Consider the following 21,199-nt stretch of genomic DNA (forward strand, 5'->3'; position numbering starts at 1 on the left):
ATAATATAAACAACAAGAATAATTAATACTAATAATATAAACAACAATAATAATTAATACTAATAATATAAACAACAATAATAATGGATACTAATAATATAAACAACAATAATAATGAATATTAATAATATAAACAACAATAATAATTAATCTATCTATAATTCCAGTAATCTCTGTGTGTATGTTTGTATGTATGTATGTATGTATGTTTGTCTGTGACCGCTGTTTCTCGACAACTACCGGTCCGATATACTTGAAACTTGCCAGGTATATTGCTGGGGACCCGAGGATGTGCCTTTTCAAGGTTTCATATTAATCGGAGAAGTAGTTACCGAGCTATGTCCAAAAAACGATTCAACCAATCAGAGAGCAGCGAGCTATCACGTGTGCCGAACGTGGCGAACAGACTCTGCCTCGGACGGCACATTTGAGAGCGTATTCATTTATTTCACGTTGGCAAACTATGTTGGCGTTCAACTATGTTTTAAAACTAATTAAAACTAATTTGCGATTCATCGTAACTGCGATATGCGACCTTCCGGACAGTGAAGACTGCACTTCCGGCAGCCAATCACAGAACGCGTTGTTGCGTAGGCGTGGCCGATGTGAGAGCGAGCCGAGCCGAGCGCGTGCGCCATTACGGTTCGTAATTCGATTTCTTCCGGAGAAAATAATAATTTCTCGATTTCTTATGCGCATTATTTCTCCCAATTCAGTCAGAGCGAAGGGCGGAAGCGAAGAGCGTTGTTTTTTTTGTTTACGGGCGTACGGGCGTACGGGCGGGGTAGAGCGTACGGGTAGCGTTTTTTTTTTTTTTTGGCAAGGAACGGGCACCCACGTACGGGCATGCCCTAGTACTAATAATATATAAACAACAATAATAATGGTAGTGTCATTTAGGAATAATAATAACAAACATATAACCCCCAAATCCCCACCCTGGCCCAAGCACATCTGGGCTTGTTGAAAGGCAAGTCAATGCTCAAGCAGTACAGCAGGAAGCTTTGCTACAAGGCTGCAAAAACCGATGAAAAGTTGGTCCGATTGACCAACGGATCCACTAGTTCCAAATACAAAGATATACTGAAAAATATTTGTTTTCATAAGAACATGTTTAAAATCCCTATAATCTCTGTTTATTCCTATAATCTGCTTTGAAACTGATCTTTATTTTGATTATCATAACATGCTTGAAATAAATGTTTCAAAACAGAACTTTTGTTTATTTGAACAAACTTTTTGTTATTTTTATCCAGTTTTATCCAAATTTGAACTTTTGTTTATCCAGTTTGAATAAAACATCATGAAATCCTGTGGCAATTTTACAGGTTATACCTGTTGAAGCTCCAGTTGAAGATGTATCACTCCTTCCTGTAGAGGTCACTGTCGGTGCTGCTGTGGTTTGAGCCGATGACAGCACTGTTGTTGCTGCACCAATGGAAGTCGTTGTGCTCGTTGTATCTGCACCGGTGGAGGTTCCTGTGAATGAAGTAGTTGTGGCAGTACTGGGGGGTGTTGTGGATGATGCCTCAGAACTTTGTGTGGTTGTTTGTGCTGAAGTTCCTGCTGATGTGGTTGATCCTGAAACGGAAAACAAAGTAAATATATCTCCTATAAATGGACGAAGGTGTGTGTGTGTGTGTGTGTGTGTGTGTGTGTGTGTGTGTGTGTGTGTGTGTGTGTGTGTGTGTGTGTGTGTGTGTGTGTGTGTGTGTGTGTGTGTGTGTGTGTTTGTACGTATATGCATGTGCGTTTATGGTGTGTGTGTGTCGTGTGTGTATGTTCGCGTGCATGCACAAAATATGTGCAATATGTCACGCATAGGAGGTGTGTACACAATATACCACTGAACAGCATGTCACATATATCATGTGTGTATATAACACAACATGTGCACAATATATATATATATATATATATATATATATATATATATATATATATATATATATATGTACATATATATATATATACATACATACATATATATATATATATTGTTACGTGCTCCTCCCCGACCCCCTGGTCACGGTGTACTTCCGAGCCCCGAGAGGAGCCACGGCAGAAAAATATGTTATTCTGTGTCAGAAATCAATAGTGAAACCACACCAATGATTTATCAACAAACAAATATTGTATTAAAAATCACACAAGAATAACGGTACAACAAATAGCAATCAAAAGTACACTCAATACATCTTCGGATGGTATCATCAACTAGCATAGGATAACTCACGGTGTTCCCAGTGAGTGGAAAAACCTTCCCCAATGTCTCTATATTCCCGTCCTCAAGATGAAGTTGACTCGCTCCAGCGATCGCTAGAATAGTGTCCAATCGAGACCAGAATCCGGTGCGAATGGCAAGGGCAGTCGCACCGCCGAAGCAGCTCTCAGGCGTAGGCGGTCGAAGCAACGCAAAAAGTCACGTGGTCCAAAACCAAAGGCAAACTCGCGGCGGAATGGGAAATCCCAAAGGCGCCCTCCAGGTAGGAACGTTCCCGGTTCAGTCGGCGAACCGCCACTTAAACTTCAAACTCAGCGTTGCGCACACACATCCCCGACAGACGACAGGATGGTGAAAAAACTGACGTGTAGCCAAGACCTTTTGATGAACAAAGCGCGAGTGTCAAAATGGCTGACGGCTCTTACTTGAGCCGACACGACCCGGTGATGATTCTTCGGAATCGCAACGCCCAAACCTGACCACGCAGGTTTTTCAATTCCCCAGCGATAACACCTATCACAGGACTCCTTCCAAGGAAATTCAAAGTTCACTCGCGACTTTCATTCGACACCGCTCACTACGGAGCTAGAAGCTACTCGCTTCTTGTCCGAATTCACTCGCCATGCCCTCTTTCTTCTTCGTCTTCCGGTTCCTGATCCGGTTTCCTGTTTCATTTAAAGTTAACCCTTTTACATTTTGATAATACTAATGGCCATTTCACTTAAACAATGATAATAATAATACATAGAAGCAGAAGTGTGTCAAGTGGATGAAAACCACAACAGCGGAAGTGACGAATCCATAACACTTCCCCCCCTCAAGAAAGAAAGTTTGAACATAGCGAAAACTTTCTTTGCAGGCAAACTCTCTAAACAAACAAAAGTAAACTCACAACCCAAATCATCAATTCCCGTGAGCAACAATACTCAATATTCCCCAAAAATAAAGCAACAAAACTTCGAACAACCCACAGAGATTTCCAAAGTTAATTCATTCTGGACAAAGCGTCAGCAACGACATTGTCCCTGCCCTTACATGTTCAATTTCCCCGTTGAACTCTTGCAAAGCCAAACTCCATCTCATCAACCTCTGATTTTTATTTTTAGATTCGGTTGAATGAAGGTTAACACGGAATAGCCCGGGTGGGGGCTAAATTAGCCCCCCCTCGAAATTTTTCGCGATAATTTTTTAACGCAAAAAGATCTCGCGCTGAAATTTCATGACTTTTTTCTTTCACATCTCGCGCACATTTTAAGACCCTATTTGCGAAAATCGGGGGTACAGTTGCGGAGATATAGCACATATTTGTGACCAACGTCACAAAAAAATGGCGGTTTCCAATGATTTTGTGTGTACAATGTATGGGTTTTACAAGAAGTGTTGTCAGAAGAATGTTTTTTTCTGTTTTTCCTCGGATAACATCCCTTTTGGCTATCATCAACTATTCTAGATAACAAAACAATGAAAAAGAAAAGATTTAAAAACAAAGAAATACATAAGAAATTAAAAACAAAGAAATACATAAGAATTGGGAAACAAAGAGAGAAACAAGAAAATTATCAATCTTAAAAAATGTCAGTGGACAAATAATTTCACATTTTTCATATTGTTGATAGTGGATTATAATGAATTATTCTAGATATACAAAAATTAAATACATAGTGATAGAATAAAACAAAGAAGTGCACAAGAAAATTAGTAACATAATAATATAGCAAAAACGACTATTTTCGAATTGCATGTACATTGTGATCCATAGGACTGCATTTTCACACCTTGTGTCTCTGCTTACTTAAGTCTTTTATAAACAGGTTTATTTACTGATACTAATCCCTGCCTAATCTGTTCCTAATCCCTTCCTAACCTGTTCTGAGAAAGACAAAAGAGTAAATTGACACTGTTGATAAGCATCACTTCTTGTTCCTACTAATCTGCTTCTACTCTCCTTTCAGCATCCACATTCAATATTTATACACTGTATGTAGTGACCAAGTGAACTTGTATGTTGTCTATTTAGTCCATACAATGATTCAACTGTTCTAGTCATTACTTGTTCAGCTAGTGCTGAAGAGACATCACATCTTTCTCAATTTTGGATTCGTTAGAATTTATCATTTGGATGATTATCACCAATCATGGCTTCAACATCAAGTGGTGTTCCCAGGAAAAGAACAACAAAGGTGAGTTACAGATTTTCACTTACAGTATTTCTTTGAGCCACTTGTATAATATTGATTCTTCATTCAGATATTTTTTGATGTGTTATTTGATGACAATAATGCATTTCTTATGGCATGTAAATTGAGTAATTGATATTTTATATTCTATTTCATTTCATTTATTTATTTTTATATCCAAAGTAAAAAAAAAGGAAAATAAGAAAGTGAGCATAATTTAGAATGTAAATATACTATTCATAAAAATCATAACATTTGAAAATAGTGAAACATTGTCAACATATAAAACCAAACATTATTCTAATTAGTATTGTTTATATCCTTTGTCATTTCAGCGTAAACATGTTGAGCCTGAACCTCCACCTCTGCCTCAGCCAGAACCTGTGCCTGAACCTGAGCATGAACTTGACCTGGAGATGCAACTATTTCAGCAATTTCGACAGTTCGAAAGTGACGACGATGACTACGACGAGCTGGTTGGTCGCCTTTCTCCAGAGGAGTCAGATGATGAATACTTAGAACATGCAGATGAACCCCCTGCCGAAGATCCTGAAGCGGAGGAGGTGAATCCCTTTCGACCAAAGAGAGCTCTCAGAGCAGTGAACAGCGTCGACACCTCGTTAGATCCTGAGAACTATGATCCATGGACTTTACCTCATCCTCCAGAAGAATACACAGTTGTAGTCGAGAAACCGAAACGAAATGACCCAGGGAAAAGCATACATTGGGAAACAGCCCAGCCACAAGCAAGAGGACGACAGAATATTGCCAATGTCTTGGCAGGAATTCCTGGTGTCAATCGGAATGCAAGACATGCAGATACTCCTGTGAAAGCCTGGGGGTGCTTCTTCTCTGACGACATGCTTGCTGTTGTTTTGACCAACACAAACAAAAAGATCAACAAGTACCTTTCCAATTTGACCCCAGAAGTACGCAACTCGGACAAGAATTCGTACCTTCGTGAAGCATCGGCAACGGAAATAAGAGCACTGCTGGGCATGCTCTACTACAGAGGAATGCTCGGTCAGAATCTGCTAGACGTCAAATGGCTCTTTGGCGATCGAGTTGGTCATCCGGTTTTCGGTGCTACAATGAGCAAGAACCGATACAAGTTTCTGCTTACCAAATTGTCATTCGATGATAAGGACACAAGACCAGAGCGATGGAGAAACGATCGTTTCACAGCGTTTCGCGAGCTCCACGACTTGCTGAACAGGAATTGTGCAGAGGCCCTGATACCCAGTGATTTCATCACGATTGATGAAACCTTGTATCCAATGCGATCCGGAATTTCGTTCAGGCAATACAACAGGAGCAAGCCGGCAAAGTATGGCCTACTGTTTCGCTCGCTGAACGATGCAAGACATCCTTACACGTTCTTCAGTCTACCATATGCAGGGAAGCCAACCGGTGACCACCCTACCCACCACTATGTGACAGGAACCGAAGAGGTAGTCAAGTACCTCATAAATCAAATGGAGGAGCACCGACAGTTGCGAGGCTGCAATCTCACCATTGATCGGCTGTGCACGTCACTCCCACTCACAGAATGGTTATTCGAAAAAGGAATAACAGTCACAGGCACAATACAAACAAACAGAAAGGGGTTACCCCAAGAAATGAAGACGACCGATGGACGAGAGGAGCATTCCTACAAAGTTGCTTGGTTCAGGGAAAACAAGAACGCGAGCCTCCACTCATACGTGGTAAACACCAAGTCATCGGGGACAAAGAATGTACTGTTGGTCACATCCATGAAACCCACCTCGGAGTCACAAAAGACGATGGGAAACAGAAGCCGGCTGCATACAAACTGTACGACTACACAAAGGGGGGGACGGACGTCATTGATCAACGGGCAATGAGTTTCACCTGCAAGCCGAAATCCAACCGGTGGACAATTGTGGCCTTGGCATACCTCCTCGATACCTGCCGAGTCAACGCACTGACGATCTATGCTCTCAACAAAGGAGAGAAACCACGAGAGCTCGATTCGTTCGACTTTGGACTGACGTTAGCCGAGCAACTGACTACCCCTTTCATACAGGCGCGTCCTCTTCGGGGATTATCGACATCCATTGCCCAAAAGATGAAGAGAGCACGAGGAACAGAGGCAGCCGGCGTGCAACATCGAGAGCCAGGGGGAGATCTGTTGGACCATCATGGCGATTCTCGTCGTCGTTGCAGGGCCTGCTTAGATCAGTCACATGGAGGAGGACATAAACTGAGGAAAAAGGCCATGCCAAAGAATCCAAGCCAGTGCCAGGTTTGTGGTGAGGCATGTTGCAAAGAACATACTGTTCACTTCTGTCTGGCATGCTATGCAAAACAAAACTAACTGAAAGAAAAAGGAAGAAAATTGGACTTCATGCTGAAAAAGGGACTTTCAGGATTATCAATTGTCAGGTGTCTCTTACATTTTGTAAACAATAACAATCTCGATTTGATTATGATATAGATCTAATTTGCACATCTCTTCATACATAAATTACAGTACGCCAAGTTCAAATGATTACATGTATGCCAGTCAAGATTGCATACATGTATACTTATTAGTTATTACCAGATAAAGAAATGTTTGCCATCTTTTCCATCTACAATTTTAGGGTACAGTACAGTCCATGATTTGCATAAATTAGATCGAGTTAGACTTTGAAGATACAAGGGTACAGTTGTTTGTTCCTGTCATTCAATATTGTTTTCAGTCATTTAGTAGTCAGATCATATCAATGCAAAAGTTGAATTTTCCTGATAATTTTACTAATTAGTATTCATTACACTGTCTCTTTGATATATGATGTGCCCCAAGAACAGTTATGCATATGATTTGCATAAATTGAATATGTGATTACATGTAGTAGACTGTGAACATCCAAATATAAACTTTTTGTAACTGTCATTCAATACTGTTTTCAATCATGTAACAGTCAGATCTCGTTATCAATGCAAAAGTGGAATTTTGTATACTTTGTGCTAATTAATATTCATGACACTGTCTGTTTGATATATTATGTGACCTGAGAACAGTTATGCATATGATTTGCATAAATGTTATGTTACCATCAGTAGACTTTCAACACTCAAATATAACTGCCATTCTTTATTGCTTTTGAGCATGCTGATTCATAAGTCATATCTAATAAATTACTGTGAAACATTCAACTTTCTTGTTGCTGATGAATATTCATTTGTCTAATTTGTATAATCATTTCCCACATTTCAATCATAAATTGTCAAAACATACACTAAACATCACCTTTCTTCAATTTACAACTAGAAAAAAGATTTCTGCCCTGACGTGGTAATCAAAATGTGAAAATTCAGAATTTCAAGAAAAATTAGCATATTTGCATAATTCATTACAATTATAAATACGAAATTTCAATACATGTCATTAATTTGACTAAGCTATCTTTTAGATTATATGACAAGCTACAAACATGCCAAATTTGATTGCATTTTCTCCATAAATGGGGGGAAAACTGAAAAAATGAGAATTCCTTGAAATAATTTGCATATTTGCATCATTAATTAGACAAATTAAGAATAACAATAGATATCATAAATTTGACTATGCATTCTTGTAAAATACATGATGGGACACAGACACGCCAAGTTTGGTCACATTCGGTCGATAAATGGCCGAGATCTGAGAGGGGGCCAAATTAGCCCCCCCCCCCCCCCCGGGCTATGCAGTTTCAAAATAGCCCGGGCTATTGAGGGGTTGATCAAAAATCCAAAATCAAGCAAATCGATAGCACTTTTTCCGGGAGGCCGAGCTGAGAACCAGGTTCCATGGCGGTTGGGTGGTGAGGCCTGGAAGCTTTCACTACATGGACGCCTTTAGGAGCGTGGAGTTCACGGTTAATCCGTGTAGGAAAGTTCACTACATGGACGCCTTTAGGAACATGGCGTTCACGGTTAGTCCGTGTAGGAATCTTGGCTCGGCGGCTCCACAGCATTCAGTGCTTCAACTCTTCCTAACTTTCATAATAATCACGGTTGGACCGCTTGTCGCTGTAGTCTCGTGAATAGCGGTCTCCTTCTCGGCCACTACCCTGATAATAATCATTCCTTCGGGAGCTGCCGTAACTCTGGGAGCCTCCATAGTAATATCGATTGCGGCCACCACCTAAACTACCTCCACTTTGTCTTCCTCTGTTGCCCCCTCAACACCTAAGAAATGCCTTCTCTACTGTTATGGTCCGACCCTCCAACTCCTTGCTATTCAGATACTTTTCTGCATCTCTGGCGTCCTTTGTTTTTTCAAACGTGACAAAGCCAAACCCTCTTGACTTCTGTCTCTCCCTTTATTTTATCAGCAGCACTTCCAAAAGCAGGCCATATTTGCCGAAGACAGAGGCCAGAACATCTTTCCTTGTTTTGAAGTTCAGTCCACCTACAAAGAGCTTGCCAACATTGCCTCCATCCCTGACTTGTGTAGTGTTACTTTCCATACTCGGCTTTTTAACAAACATCGGGTTACCAGAAACTTGACCACTGGCCAAATCATTCCCAATAACAAAAGATACTCCCTCTTGTTACGGATTTGTAACTTCCGTTATTGTGGTTTTCACCCACTTAACATGTTGCTGATATTATGTGTTATTATTATTCGCAAATGGTTTATTATTCACGAACGGTTATCAAAAGTTAAAAAGGATAACTGTAAGTGAAACAGGAAACCGAACGAGAAGACAATGAGATGAAGAGGAGGAAGCCGCGCGAGAAAAGTCGGAGAGGACGCGTGACGTCAGCGCTCTGTAACGAGCCAGGTTTACCGACAGCCGCGAGGGGATTTTGAGTTCCTGGAAGGGACATCCGGCGATAAGAATATTCGCTGGAGTGGAGAAATCTGCATAGACAGATTTGGGGCACTGAGATTCCGACGAATCCTTGCCTCATCGCATCGGCTCAAGCCAGAGCCGTCTGCCATTTTGAACCCCATGCTTCGGACACCTGTGAACGTTTGCTTCGTGTCATCTTCACCCCCAACATCCTACCCTCTGTCGGGGTTGAGTGGGTGCAACCGCTTCGTCTCCAATTACGTTGTGGTTTGCTGAGGGAGCGGTGAAGGTGCACCTCTGGAGGGCGCCATTGTACAGTTTGGCGGTAAGAGCACCCTTGCCCACTGTACACGCTTCGGATATCGACCGGAGAGCGAGATTCGGGCTTTGAACGGATTTTGTTCTATCAACCGCTGGAGCGACTCCCATTCGCCTTGGGAAAAGTCATAGAGACATTGAGGAGTGTCCGTTCATTTGCTGGCAGAGCAGTGAGTTACTTGACTTTATATAAGATATATATAGAGTGCACTCTTAATGGCCATCTGTTATCCCGTTATTCCTGTGTGTGATTTCTAATACAATTTTGTTCATTTATAATCATTGGTGTGGTTTCACTATTGATTTTCAACATGGTAACATATCTTTCTGCCGGGGTTCCTCTCCGGGTTCGGAGGTTACCGAGGTCAGGAGATTGTAGAGGACTCCATAACAGAAATTGGGGGCTCGTCCAATTGACTCCAATTGACAATTGGGTCTTCGTCCGGGATCTAAAATTCCCTAAATATCGTCCGGGATAGAATTCCCTAGCATTCCCAAATTTTCCAATTTTGGAATTTGTTCAACATTCCCAATTTTTTCAAAAAACCAAAAAAACCAAAAATATATATATATATATTTTGGAAATTTCTTGTGTGAAGGTTAACAGGTGTTAACGGATAGTCACCATGGAGTTTTACGCAGAGAAGTTTACAGCGACCCCTAGTGAGGCACAGTTCAGAGCGTTACTAAAATCGGAACTCTTGATATTGGGCAAACATTTTAGCTTGGAGGTCCGAGCTAAAATGAAGAAAACAGAGATGCAGACAGTGGTGATAGAATCTATGGTGGAACAAGGAACATGGAGAGAGGGAGCCTTGGATTGGTTACCAGAAGAACAAGGAAGTGTGGAGCTCCAAAAAACTGAGATGCAATTGAAGAGCCAGGAAAGGTTAGAAGAGAAAAAAAACAGAGGAAAGAAGAGTGGAAAGAGAACTCCAGGCAAGGTTAAAAGTACAGGAAAGAGAACTCCAGGAAATGTTAGAAGATAAAAAAGCAGAGGAAAGGAGAGTGGAAAGAGAACTCCAGGAAAGGTTAGAAGACAAAAAAGCAGAGGAAAGGAGAGCTGCAAGAGAACTCGAAGCAGAGGAGAGAAGAGCGGAAAGGGAGTTTAAGGGCCGTGAATTGGCACGTAAGCAGGATATTAAAGTCAAGGAGCTGGAGTTAATGAGAGAACGGGGAGAGGTACCACCCATGCCGACTGGTTCGACAACTAGTCAAAACACCTGGGATGTTGGCAGACATGTGAGGCTGGTTCCACCCTTCAATGAAAAGGAGGTAGCCAAGTTTTTTTTACACTTTGAGAAAGTGGCTCAAATGCTAAAATAGCCGGAGGAGTCTTCGACCATATTAGTACAAAGTGTTCTGGTGGGTAAAGCTGAAGACATTTATTCGGCTTTACCGATTGAGCAATGTGCAGATTATGAGATAGTGAAGAAAACCATGCTCAAGGCCTATGAATTGGTCCCTGAAGCTTACTGGCAAAAATTCCGGAACGCCAGGAAGAGGGAGAATGAGGCCCATGTGGAGTTTGCCAGAATGAAAGAAACCATGTTTGATCGGTGGTGTGATTCAAAAGGGAAAATTTCGAAAAATTTTGGAAAATTTGGGATTGTTGGGAAAAAATTCCAAATTTGGGAATTCTGGGAATGTTAGGGAATTCTTTCCCAGGGGAAATTTAGGGACTTTAATCCACAGTACGAGATTTAGGGAATTTAATCAGCAAAGCCGTGCCCCCAATTTCTCCACAGTACCAGCCCCCAATTTCAATCTGGGTCAATCCCGAACGGATGTTAAAAGGGAATTTTATCCTGGACGAAGACCCAATTTCGAGCCCATGAGTCAATTGGACGAGCCCCCAATTTATGTTACGTGCTCCTCCCCGACTCCTTTGTCACGGTGTACCTCCGAGCCCCGAGAGGAGCCACGGCAGAAAAATATGTTATTCTTTGTCAGAAAACAATAGTGAAACCACACCAATGATAATTATCAACAAACAAATATTGTATTAAAAGTCACACAAGAATAACGGTACAACAAATAGCAATCAAAAGTACACTCAATACATCGTGGGATGGTACCATCAACGAGCATAGGATAACTCACGGTGTTCCCAGTGAGTGGAAAAACCTTCCCCAATGTCTCTATATTCCCGTCCTCAAGACGAAGTTGACTCGCTCCAGCGATCGCTAGAACAGTGTCCAATCGAGACCAGAATCCCGTGCGAATGGCAAGGGCAGTTGCACCGCCGAAGCAGCTCTCAGGCGTAGGCGGTCGAAGCGACGAAAAAGTGCCATGGTCCAAAACCAAAGGCAAACTCGCGGCAGAATGGGAAATCCCAAAGGCGCCCTCCAGGAAGGAACGGAACGTTCCCGGTTCAGTCGGCGAACCGCCACTTAAACTTCAAACTCAGCGTTGCGCACACACATCCCTGACAGACGACAGGATGGTGAAAAAACTGACGTGTAGCCAAGACCTTTTGATGAACAAAGCACGAGTGTCAAAATGGCCGTCGGCTCTTACTTGAGCCGACACGACCCGGCGGTGATTCTTCGGAATCGCAACGCCCAAACCTAACCACGCAGGTTTTTCAATTCCCCAGCGATAACACCTATCGCAGGACTCCTTCCAAGGAAATTCAAAGTTCACTCACGACTTTCATTCGACACCGCGAGCTACGGAGCTGGAAGCTACTCGCTTCTTGTCCGACTTCACTCGCCACGCCCTCCTTCTTCTTCCTCTTGCCGTTCCTGATCCGGTTTCCTGTTTCATTTAAAGTTAACCCTTTTAGATTTGGATAATACTAATGGCCATTTCACTTAAACAATGATAATAATAATACATAGAACCAGAAGTGTGTCAAGAGGATGAAAACCACAACAGCGGAAGTGACGAATCCGTAACAATGTATATATATATATACACAAAGAATTAAGTTAAGCACCCCCCCCGTTTTTTTACAACCTCGCACATTACAAGTTTGTTGTCGTCAAAACAGTGTAATATACCCATGATATTGTTATATTTTCTGGAGAAGTGATATTATGGTCACATAAAAACATAACAATCATGCCGTTTTCAATATTTTATTCTGAATAATTTAAGGTGAAATTTTTTGGGAATTTTAGGCATATTTTCACCTCAATTTAAGTATGGAGCTATAGGTCCATCACGGACAGTGTGGATGACGTTTATGTTTTCTAACGTACAGTCATTGTTCTGAGAAGACCTCTAGCGATCTTTGCGTCAATAACGTGTGTAGGACCCACGTGATCGGATCACTGACTCAACCCTACGTCTCATAGACCCTGTAAGCCGTCGTATGCGTTGCTGTGGCAGGTTGTTCCATTCCCGATGTAATGCACGTTCCAATTCATCCAGATTGGCTATTGGAGGGACCATCTTCGCAATTTGTCGTCCCAACATGTCCCAAACGTGCTCGAGGGGGTTCAACCTGCCACAGCAACGCATACGACGGCTTACAGGGTCTATGAGACGTAGGGTTGAGTCAGTGATCCGATCACGTGGGTCCTACACACGTTATTGACGCAAAGATCGCTAGAGGTCTTCTCAGAACAATGACTGTACGTTAGAAAACATAAACGTCATCCACACTGTCCGTGATGGACCTATAGCTCCATACTTAAATTGAGGTGAAAATATGCCAAAAATTCCCAAAAAATTTCACCTTAAATTATTCAGAATAAAATATTGAAAACGGCATGATTGTTATGTTTTTATGTGACCATAATATCACTTCTCCAGAAAATATAGCAATATCATGGGTATATTACACTGTTTTGACGACAACAAACTTGTAATGTGCGAGGTTGTAAAAAAACGGGGGGGGTGCTTAACTTAATTCTTTGTGTATATATATACATATATATATACAGACTTGGCATTTAATATGGAATATTTTTTTTGTGGGGGTGAACTTACTTTTCAAGATGTCCTAGAACCAAAAGTTTATTGGAATTATGTTGAAATTATTCTAGATTTTGTTAATGTGACCTTTAAAAGAAACAAAAACCACATTTGAGATTTCGAAGCAAATAAATTGATCTTTGAAAGTGATGTAAACTGATATCGAACTCAATTCATGGACAGTACTGTGTTAAACTTCTGTACGTTTTCCAGAAGTATCTCTTTATTTTGCACATTAGCCAATTTTTTTTTAAACAAAAACAAAAGTTAAATTACGACTGGTATTACGGACAGTAAAATTACAGTTCAGTACTTCGTGTAACCCCCACGAGCATTCAGGAGAGCATGTACACGTTGAGGCATGCTGTTCACAAGATTTGCCAAGGTTTGGACAGGAATCGCTTGCCATGCAGTGACAATAGCCTGCTTCAATTCACGCACAGAGGTCGGCTGCTGGTCCAAGTGGTCGATTTGACGCGTTAATTCTGCCCACAAGTTCTCTACCGGATTCATATCCGGGGACATGGCAGACCACTCCATATGCTCTACACCATGGTCAGCAAGAAAGTGTTGGATCATGCGAGCATGATGAGGCCGTGCATTGTCATCTTGGAAGACAAAGTTTCCTCGAAAGGCTGCACGAGCAAATGGAAGCAATGTTTCTTCCAGAATGGCCCTGTACTTGAACTGGTTCAGGTTTCCATTCAGAACAACCAGGTCAGTTTTGCCCCCTGCATGAAAAGCAGCCCAAACGGTCTCCCCACCACCTCCAGCTTGGACTCTTGGCACTATACAATCTTTGTTGTCGGCTTCATGCACTTGTCTGCGCACTCGGACGCGGCCATCTTGACGATAGACCAGAAATCTAGACTTGTCACTGAAGATCACATGATTCCAGTGTCCTGGCTGCCATTGACGGTGCTCTCTGGCCCACTGCAATCGGCGCTGGCGGTGTTGTCTGGTCAGGCGTGCCTTTCTCAGGGGACGCCGAGCACGATAGCCTGCTTGAACCAGTCGTTGGTTGAATAGGCTTCTGGATACAGGCACATTTGTCAGTTGCTGCCGCTCAGCCCGAAGCTGTTTAGCTGACTTGGTACGGCCATTGCGGACTAACCGGTGCAGCTGGCGAGGGGGGAGGGGGAGGGGGAGGGGGAGGAGGAGGGGGAGGGAGGAGGGGGACGGAGGGAGAGGGGGAGGGGGGAGGGGAGCGGGAGGGGTGAGGGAGGGGGGAGGGGAGCGGGAGGGGTGAGGGAGGGGGGAGGGGGAATGGGGGATGGGGAGGGGGGAGGGGAATGGTGGGAGGGGGAGGGGGAGGGGGAAGGGGAGGGGGAGGGGGAGGGGGAAAGGGGGAAGAGGGAGGGGGAGGGGGAAAAGGGAGGGGGGAGAAGGGGAGGGGGTAGGGTGGAGGCGGGAGGGGGGAAAGGGAGGGGGATGGGGAAAAGGGAGGGGGGAGAGGGGGAAGGGAGGGGGAGGATGGAGGGGGGAGGGGGAAGGGGAGGGGGAGGGGGAGGGGGAAAGGGGGAAGAGGGAGGGGGAGGGGGAAAAGGGAGGGGGGAGAAGGGGAGGGGGTAGGGTGGAGGCGGGAGGGGGGAAAGGGAGGGGGATGGGGAAAAGGGAGGGGGGAGAGGGGGAAGGGAGGGGGAGGATGGAGGGGGGAGGGGGAAGGGGGAGGGAAGGGGAGGGCCAGTCAACAATGACGTTGCAGTTCTCATGGTCGGAGAGCAGCACAACAATCGCGACATCGTCCTGCATCTTCGCAACAGCACGAAGCGGATTTTGGAGACTCACCGATCCTGTGACGCCCTCCAGTACCGGCGTTGCCGGGCGGGGGAAGGGAGACCCGTACGTTCCCAACCCGTACATTCGCCCTCTCGACTCAAGCTCACTCGGACAAAAGCCTCGCACAAATTACACCGTGAAGGCCCAATGGCCATGTCTATGCCACAAATCAAGTACGTGAGCGAGTCGGGCGCACTGAATTGAAAATATATAGAACGCTCATACTCCGTGAAAAGTGAGGCCGCCGTGTCGCCATCTTGGTTAGCATGAATCGACCAACTCGCTTCGCGGATCTCGTTTGTTTTGAACGTGTGAATTATGTGCGAACGCGTAACTGAGTTTATGGCGGCAAGGAACATCACGTGATCGCTCTGAGCGAATCAGCTTGCTGCTCTGCCACCTGCTCAGATTCCGTGTATAATATTCCTCGCTGAAATGCGTTGAGGTAAATATGAAGAAAAAATATGGATCATCAAATATTTTGAGGTAGGCCATGTTCTTCCCAGGCTCAATGGCCATGTCTATGCCAAATATCAAGCACGTGAGCCTCTCCGTTTAGGAGTCTATCGGTAACATTACACACACACACACACACACACACACACACACAAACTGTGTTATATATATATATATATATATATACACAAAGAATTAAGTTAAGCACCCCCCCCCGTTTTTTTACAACCTCGCACATTACAAGTTTGTTGTCGTCAAAACAGTGTAATATACCCATGATATTGATATATTTTCTGGAGAAGTGATATTATGGTCACATAAAAACATAACAATCATGCCGTTTTCAATATTTTATTCTGAATAATTTAAGGTGAAATTTTTTGGGAATTTTAGGCATATTTTCACCTCAATTTAAGTATGGAGCTATAGGTCCATCACGGACAGTGTGGATGACGTTTATGTTTTCTAACGTACAGTCATTGTTCTGAGAAGACCTCTAGCGATCTTTGCGTCAATAACGTGTGTAGGACCCACGTGATCGGATCACTGACTCAACCAATCACTTTTTTTCACTTTGATCACTCAATTTCATCAATGGATAATTGCTAATGTCATACCAATCATTATTTGATCTCACATACCTTAGAATATATGCCAATGTATACATATACACAAAGAATATATATTAGGGGGTGCTTACCTTAATTCGTTGTGTAGGGGTGCTTAACTTAATTCTTTGTGTATATATATATATATATATATATATATATATATATATATATGTGTATGTGTGTGTGTGTGTGTGTGTGTGTGTGTGTGTGTGTGTGTGTGTGTGTGTGTGTGTGTGTAACACATAAAAATAATGTGTGCATACTAGGTTTTCTCGGTTGTAGACAGTGTGGAAGTGTAACTCAGTGTAACTTATTAATTGGCACTGGTAACTTATTAATTAACACTGGTAACGAAGCAGATACATTTTACCTGCAAACTCTGTGAAAGACGAGTTCGTAAATGAGTGTCAGGAATGTGCCCGAACATGATAATCTCTTGTCCACCTGGTCACAGCCCCAGGCTGGAGCAGCCCTCGCAGCAGGAGGGGAGCGAGCTGATGCCAGGACTTGGTGCATGCATGACCTCGGGGCATTAGCGGAGAAAGGATTAAGATTCAGCGGACAGGGGATTAACTCCAGTTTTGTCCATATAAACCAGAGCAAACATTGAGTCGGGAGGACTTGTCACCAGGAGCTCTGACCGACGGGAGTGGCGGAGGAACATCGGCCGAACGAGAAGGACCATGCGAAAAGGGTTAACCTGGTCCATTGAATTAAGCGGTATTATTTGGTAAATGGAATGAAGTGAATAACCAGTTAATAAACAAGACCTTTTGTAAAACCTGTGTCCGGTCATTGGAGTCTTGAGTCTCAGCTACAAATTCCCCTACAATCTGGAGGCACCGCTGGAATTTCGAGTGGACGTCGTCAAGGTAAGCATGACGTCTTGGGGATCTGTCATTATGAAATATGAATTCTGAGGATGGAGGATTTGGTGTGTGGGACTTGCGATTGTCCATAGGTAATACAAGGATGAAACGTTTTAAATGATGCTATTCGTGTGCTTGCGAGGATATGATTTATTATACGCTGGGTATTAAAAGCCTTACTCTAGTCTGCAGGCAAATCGGCTCATGAAGTGCACCATGAGACGATTTGTTTGCCGGTTCGGTAAGGTTTGGTAAGGTCCGTACACGTGTACAATCGTGTACACCCGTTTTAAATAGAGAAATTTTTTTTTTCAGTTTTCCCGCCATGTCTAAAACTCGTTCGATCAACAAATAAATTCATGACAGACAATCCCACCTCATGCCGGTCCAGAATTATTGTGAAAGATGGCGATTGGATAAAAAATTGCATACCAACACTCCCTCACTGTCCCTCATTGTCCCTCATGTCCATTCCGGCACCCTGTCTCTTGCTCCCGCTCCTTCTCCCCTCCCCTCCCTCTAGTTCTATAGGCGGACGTTTTGCGAGAAGCAAAGCGTTTTGCAGGAAGCTTCCAGGAAGCAAAGCCAGGGCTGTTGCTTTTTGTGTATTTTCTCTGCGCCCCATACTCGCAGATTTGGTTGGTACAAATATTTTATTGAAAGGTGAAAGATGCTTTTGTGGAAGAGCAATGGCAGACCACCCATTGTCACCACTTTCATGAGCTCAGAGAAATAAAACAGCTAGTGGAAATCGGCAGCAGAGTGGGAATCGGCAGACAATGGAACAGCTAGCGACGAGTGTTTGTGAGTAACAACCACCCTCTGGTCGAGGCTCATAGGAGGGGTGATGCTTACTGATTCGGCACGCTTACAATAGGTGTTAATGGTGGGATGTCAGAGGTTTTGGTGTGGTTTAATGTTCACACTGTTTTGGAAAATAATGCTCGATGCAACATGATCCTAAAAAGAACCCATCCCTACATCTGATGATCAAGGAGATGGAAGGAATGGAAAATTTGAAGTATTAAAGTTACGGAACTCAAAATGTCTGGGTTTGGATGTAGTCATTAAAGGATTGAGTCATTCATTGGTGTGATGATGGTCCTAATATTTTGATAAATGTTTGATAATGGTCCTGGTAATTTAGTCCTAGGAATAATATTGCTAGTGGTTTGTCTGAAGGTTTTAATGGGATCGGATTTTTATCTATCTATAATTCCAGTAATCTCTGTGTGTCTGTGTGTGTGTCTGTGTGTATGCGACCGCTGTTTCTCGACAACTACCGGTCCGATATACTTGAAACTTGCCAGGTACATTGCTGGGGACCCGAGGATGTGCCTTTTCAAGGTTTTAAATTAATCGGACAAGTAGTTACCGAGCTATGTCCAAAAAACGATTCAACGAATCAGAGAGCAGCGAGTTATCACGTGTGCCGAACGTGGCGAACAGACTCTGCCTCGGACGGCACATTTGAGAGCGTATTCATTTATTTCACGTTGGCAAACTATGTTGCCGCTATGTTGGCGTTAAACTATGTTTTAAAACTAATTAAAACTAATTTGCGATTCTTTCGCTTTCCTGCGCGTTTGTGCACGCTATGGCGATTTCTTTACCAAACTCTGCAAGCCGTTCGCTTTGGACCAAACCATTTCATGTAAATAGAGGGGGGGGGGGGGGGGATTGTCACCGTACTCGCAAGCCGTTCGCTTTGGACCAAACCATTTCATGTAAATAGAGGGGGGGGGGGGATTGTCACCGTACTCGCAAGCCGTTCGCTTTGGACCAAACCATTTCATGTAAATAGAGGGGGGGGGGGTTGTCACCGTACTCGCAAGCCGTTCGCTTTGGCTTTGCGAATGGACCAAACCATTTCATGTAAATAGAGGGGGGGGGGGATATAATTTTAGATATATATATAGTACGGGCATGCCCTAGTCTATCTATAATTCCAGTAATCTCGGTGTGTGTGTCGGTCTGTCTGTATGCGACCGCTGTTTCTCGACAACTACCGGTCCGATATACTTGAAACTTGCCAGGTATATTGCTGGGGACCCGAGGATGTGCCTTTTCAAGGCTTGAAATTAATCGGACAAGTGGGTCCCAAGGTATGGTCACCGTACTCGCAAGCCGTTCGCTTTGGCTTTGCGAATGGACCAAACCATTTCATGTAAATAGAGGGGGGGGGGGGGTTCTGTGGTCGTTACTGCCACGTGGTTTCAAAGTTTTTTGTTGTTGTTGTTCGCACGCATGTTTTTTGCAAGCACGTACGGGCAAGCACGTACGTGCGGGCACGCCCTAGTATATATAAATTGAGGTAATATTGAGTTATGGAATTAATTGCTTTCAACAATGCAAAGGGTGACAAGATATGGGATTTTAATGGGATTTTAATGGGATATTGGTTTAGGAATGTTTAGAGGTCATTGCAATGTGATAATTACTTGTGATCATTTGTTGTTGCAAAGTTTTGCTCCAACGTTTTGTGAACATTTAAATGTTGGGTTTTGCTGACGTTTCCACAACGTCGCCACAACGTTTCACTTTCGTTGTTGCAACGTTTTGCTCCAACGTTTTGTGAACATTTAAATGTTGGGTTTTGCTGACGTTTCCACAACGTCGCCACAACGTTTCACTTTCGTTGTTGCAACGTTTTGCTCCAACGTTTTGGGAACATTCAAATGTTGGGTTGTGCTAACGTTTCCACAACGTCGCTACAACGTTTCACTTTCGTTGTTGCAACGTTTTGCTCCAACGTTTTGTGAACATTTAAATGTTGGGTTTTGCTGACGTTTCCACAACGTCGCCACAACGTTTCACTTTCGTTGTTGCAACGTTTTGCTCCAACGTTTTGTGAACATTTAAATGTTGGGTTTTGCTGACGTTTCCACAACGTCGCTACAACGTTTCACTTTCGTTGTTGCAACGTTTTGCTCCAACGTTTTGGGAACATTCAAATGTTGAGTTTTGCTAACGTTTCCACAACGTCGCTACAACGTTTCACTTTCGTTGTTGCAACGTTTTGCTCCAACGTTTTGGGGACACTCAAATGTTAAGTAAATCGGATAAGAATTCACGAGTTATTTAATTATGAGCGATTAATGAAGTACTTATTTAATTAATTACATTTCTTATTAAATTACAGTAATTACAGTTCCGGTAATTACAGTAATTACAGTAATCATTACAGTAATTGCAGTAATCTTATTACAGTAATTACATTACATTAACTCAGGCACCTTTTGAGTAAGGAAGCTGATATTTGGACATGACACTGACCAAGTGATGTGGCTGTCAAGGAAAATATTGATTTATTGATTAATCATTTAATAAATTAACTCGTTGATTTATAAATGACTTATTTAATTAAAAGTCCTCAGAGATACATCTTCGGATGAAATACTTACAGATTGGTTATGCTATGAGCCAATTGATTAAGGAAAATATTTTGTGATGGCCATATTGCCAATTTCGTGGCCATATTCGTGGCAACTCAGTTAGTGCCACTGCACCTTTAAAATGCATCCCTGCGTTCATTTTTCGATCGATTGAGTTGAAATTTTGAACAATCGGATCTGGACTGTCGTTGTTAACGACTCTAGCACGCACTCGTCCAATCAGGATGGAGCGGTATGGTCCCCGGATTATCACTGCCCGCAGTTTTAATTAGTTTTACTTTTTCTCTTGGTCATATAATTTTGAAGACATGCATGTCATGATAGAGGAAATGTTTGTTCTGTTAAACGGAATAAATGTTGTTTATTTGTGTGGGTGTGTATTTTTGTGTATTTTGGATATATTTTCACGACTAATTCCAGTTATCGTCCTGCAAAATGTCTGCTCGTTCTTTTTCCTTTGAGTCATAAATTCCTGTTGAATTCTCATTAAAATGCGGAATTAAGTACGCTGTGTGATGATGGAGATCCTTGATGACGAATCAGGAATAGTGAATGAGCAAACAAATATCACGGATGGTACACCGGATAAGGAAAATGTAGATGAAACCCCTTTTGCTCAGGTGCTGTGCAGCGCTGCACAAAGATCCATATGAGCGGGG

At 42.9% G+C, this 21,199-nt stretch overlaps 2 protein-coding genes across 6 annotated transcripts in view; one reads left to right on the plus strand and one right to left on the minus strand.

Annotated features, from left to right (window-relative positions):
* The window catches only part of LOC137414318 (uncharacterized), a 96,337-nt gene that overhangs the window by 36,233 nt on the left and 38,905 nt on the right, over nucleotides 1–21,199 (minus strand). For all 3 annotated transcript variants that reach the window (XM_068099808.2, XM_068099807.2, XM_068099806.2), the window contains exon 2: nucleotides 1,336–1,581. In XM_068099808.2, the coding sequence (XP_067955909.2) occupies nucleotides 1,336–1,581 (246 nt within the window). The remainder of the gene's footprint in view (nucleotides 1–1,335; nucleotides 1,582–21,199) is intronic.
* LOC137418960 (uncharacterized) overlaps nucleotides 1–21,199 on the plus strand; it is a 106,536-nt gene that overhangs the window by 34,218 nt on the left and 51,119 nt on the right. Inside the window, exons 1-2 of one of the 3 annotated variants that reach the window (XM_078785614.1) lie at nucleotides 3,371–4,404; nucleotides 4,737–6,007. In XM_078785614.1, coding sequence (XP_078641740.1) covers nucleotides 4,360–4,404; nucleotides 4,737–6,007 — 1,316 coding nt within the window. In that variant the 5' untranslated portion in view covers nucleotides 3,371–4,359. Of the gene's footprint in view, nucleotides 1–3,370; nucleotides 4,405–4,736; nucleotides 6,287–21,199 lie in introns of those variants that run through there. The other 2 variants (XM_068105131.2, XM_078785613.1) reach the window with 2 other exon arrangements.

This window comes from Myxine glutinosa, chromosome 10 (assembly GCF_964187855.1).
Source record: "Myxine glutinosa chromosome 10, kmMyxGlut1.1, whole genome shotgun sequence".
NCBI classification, from domain to species: Eukaryota; Metazoa; Chordata; class Myxini; order Myxiniformes; family Myxinidae; genus Myxine; species Myxine glutinosa.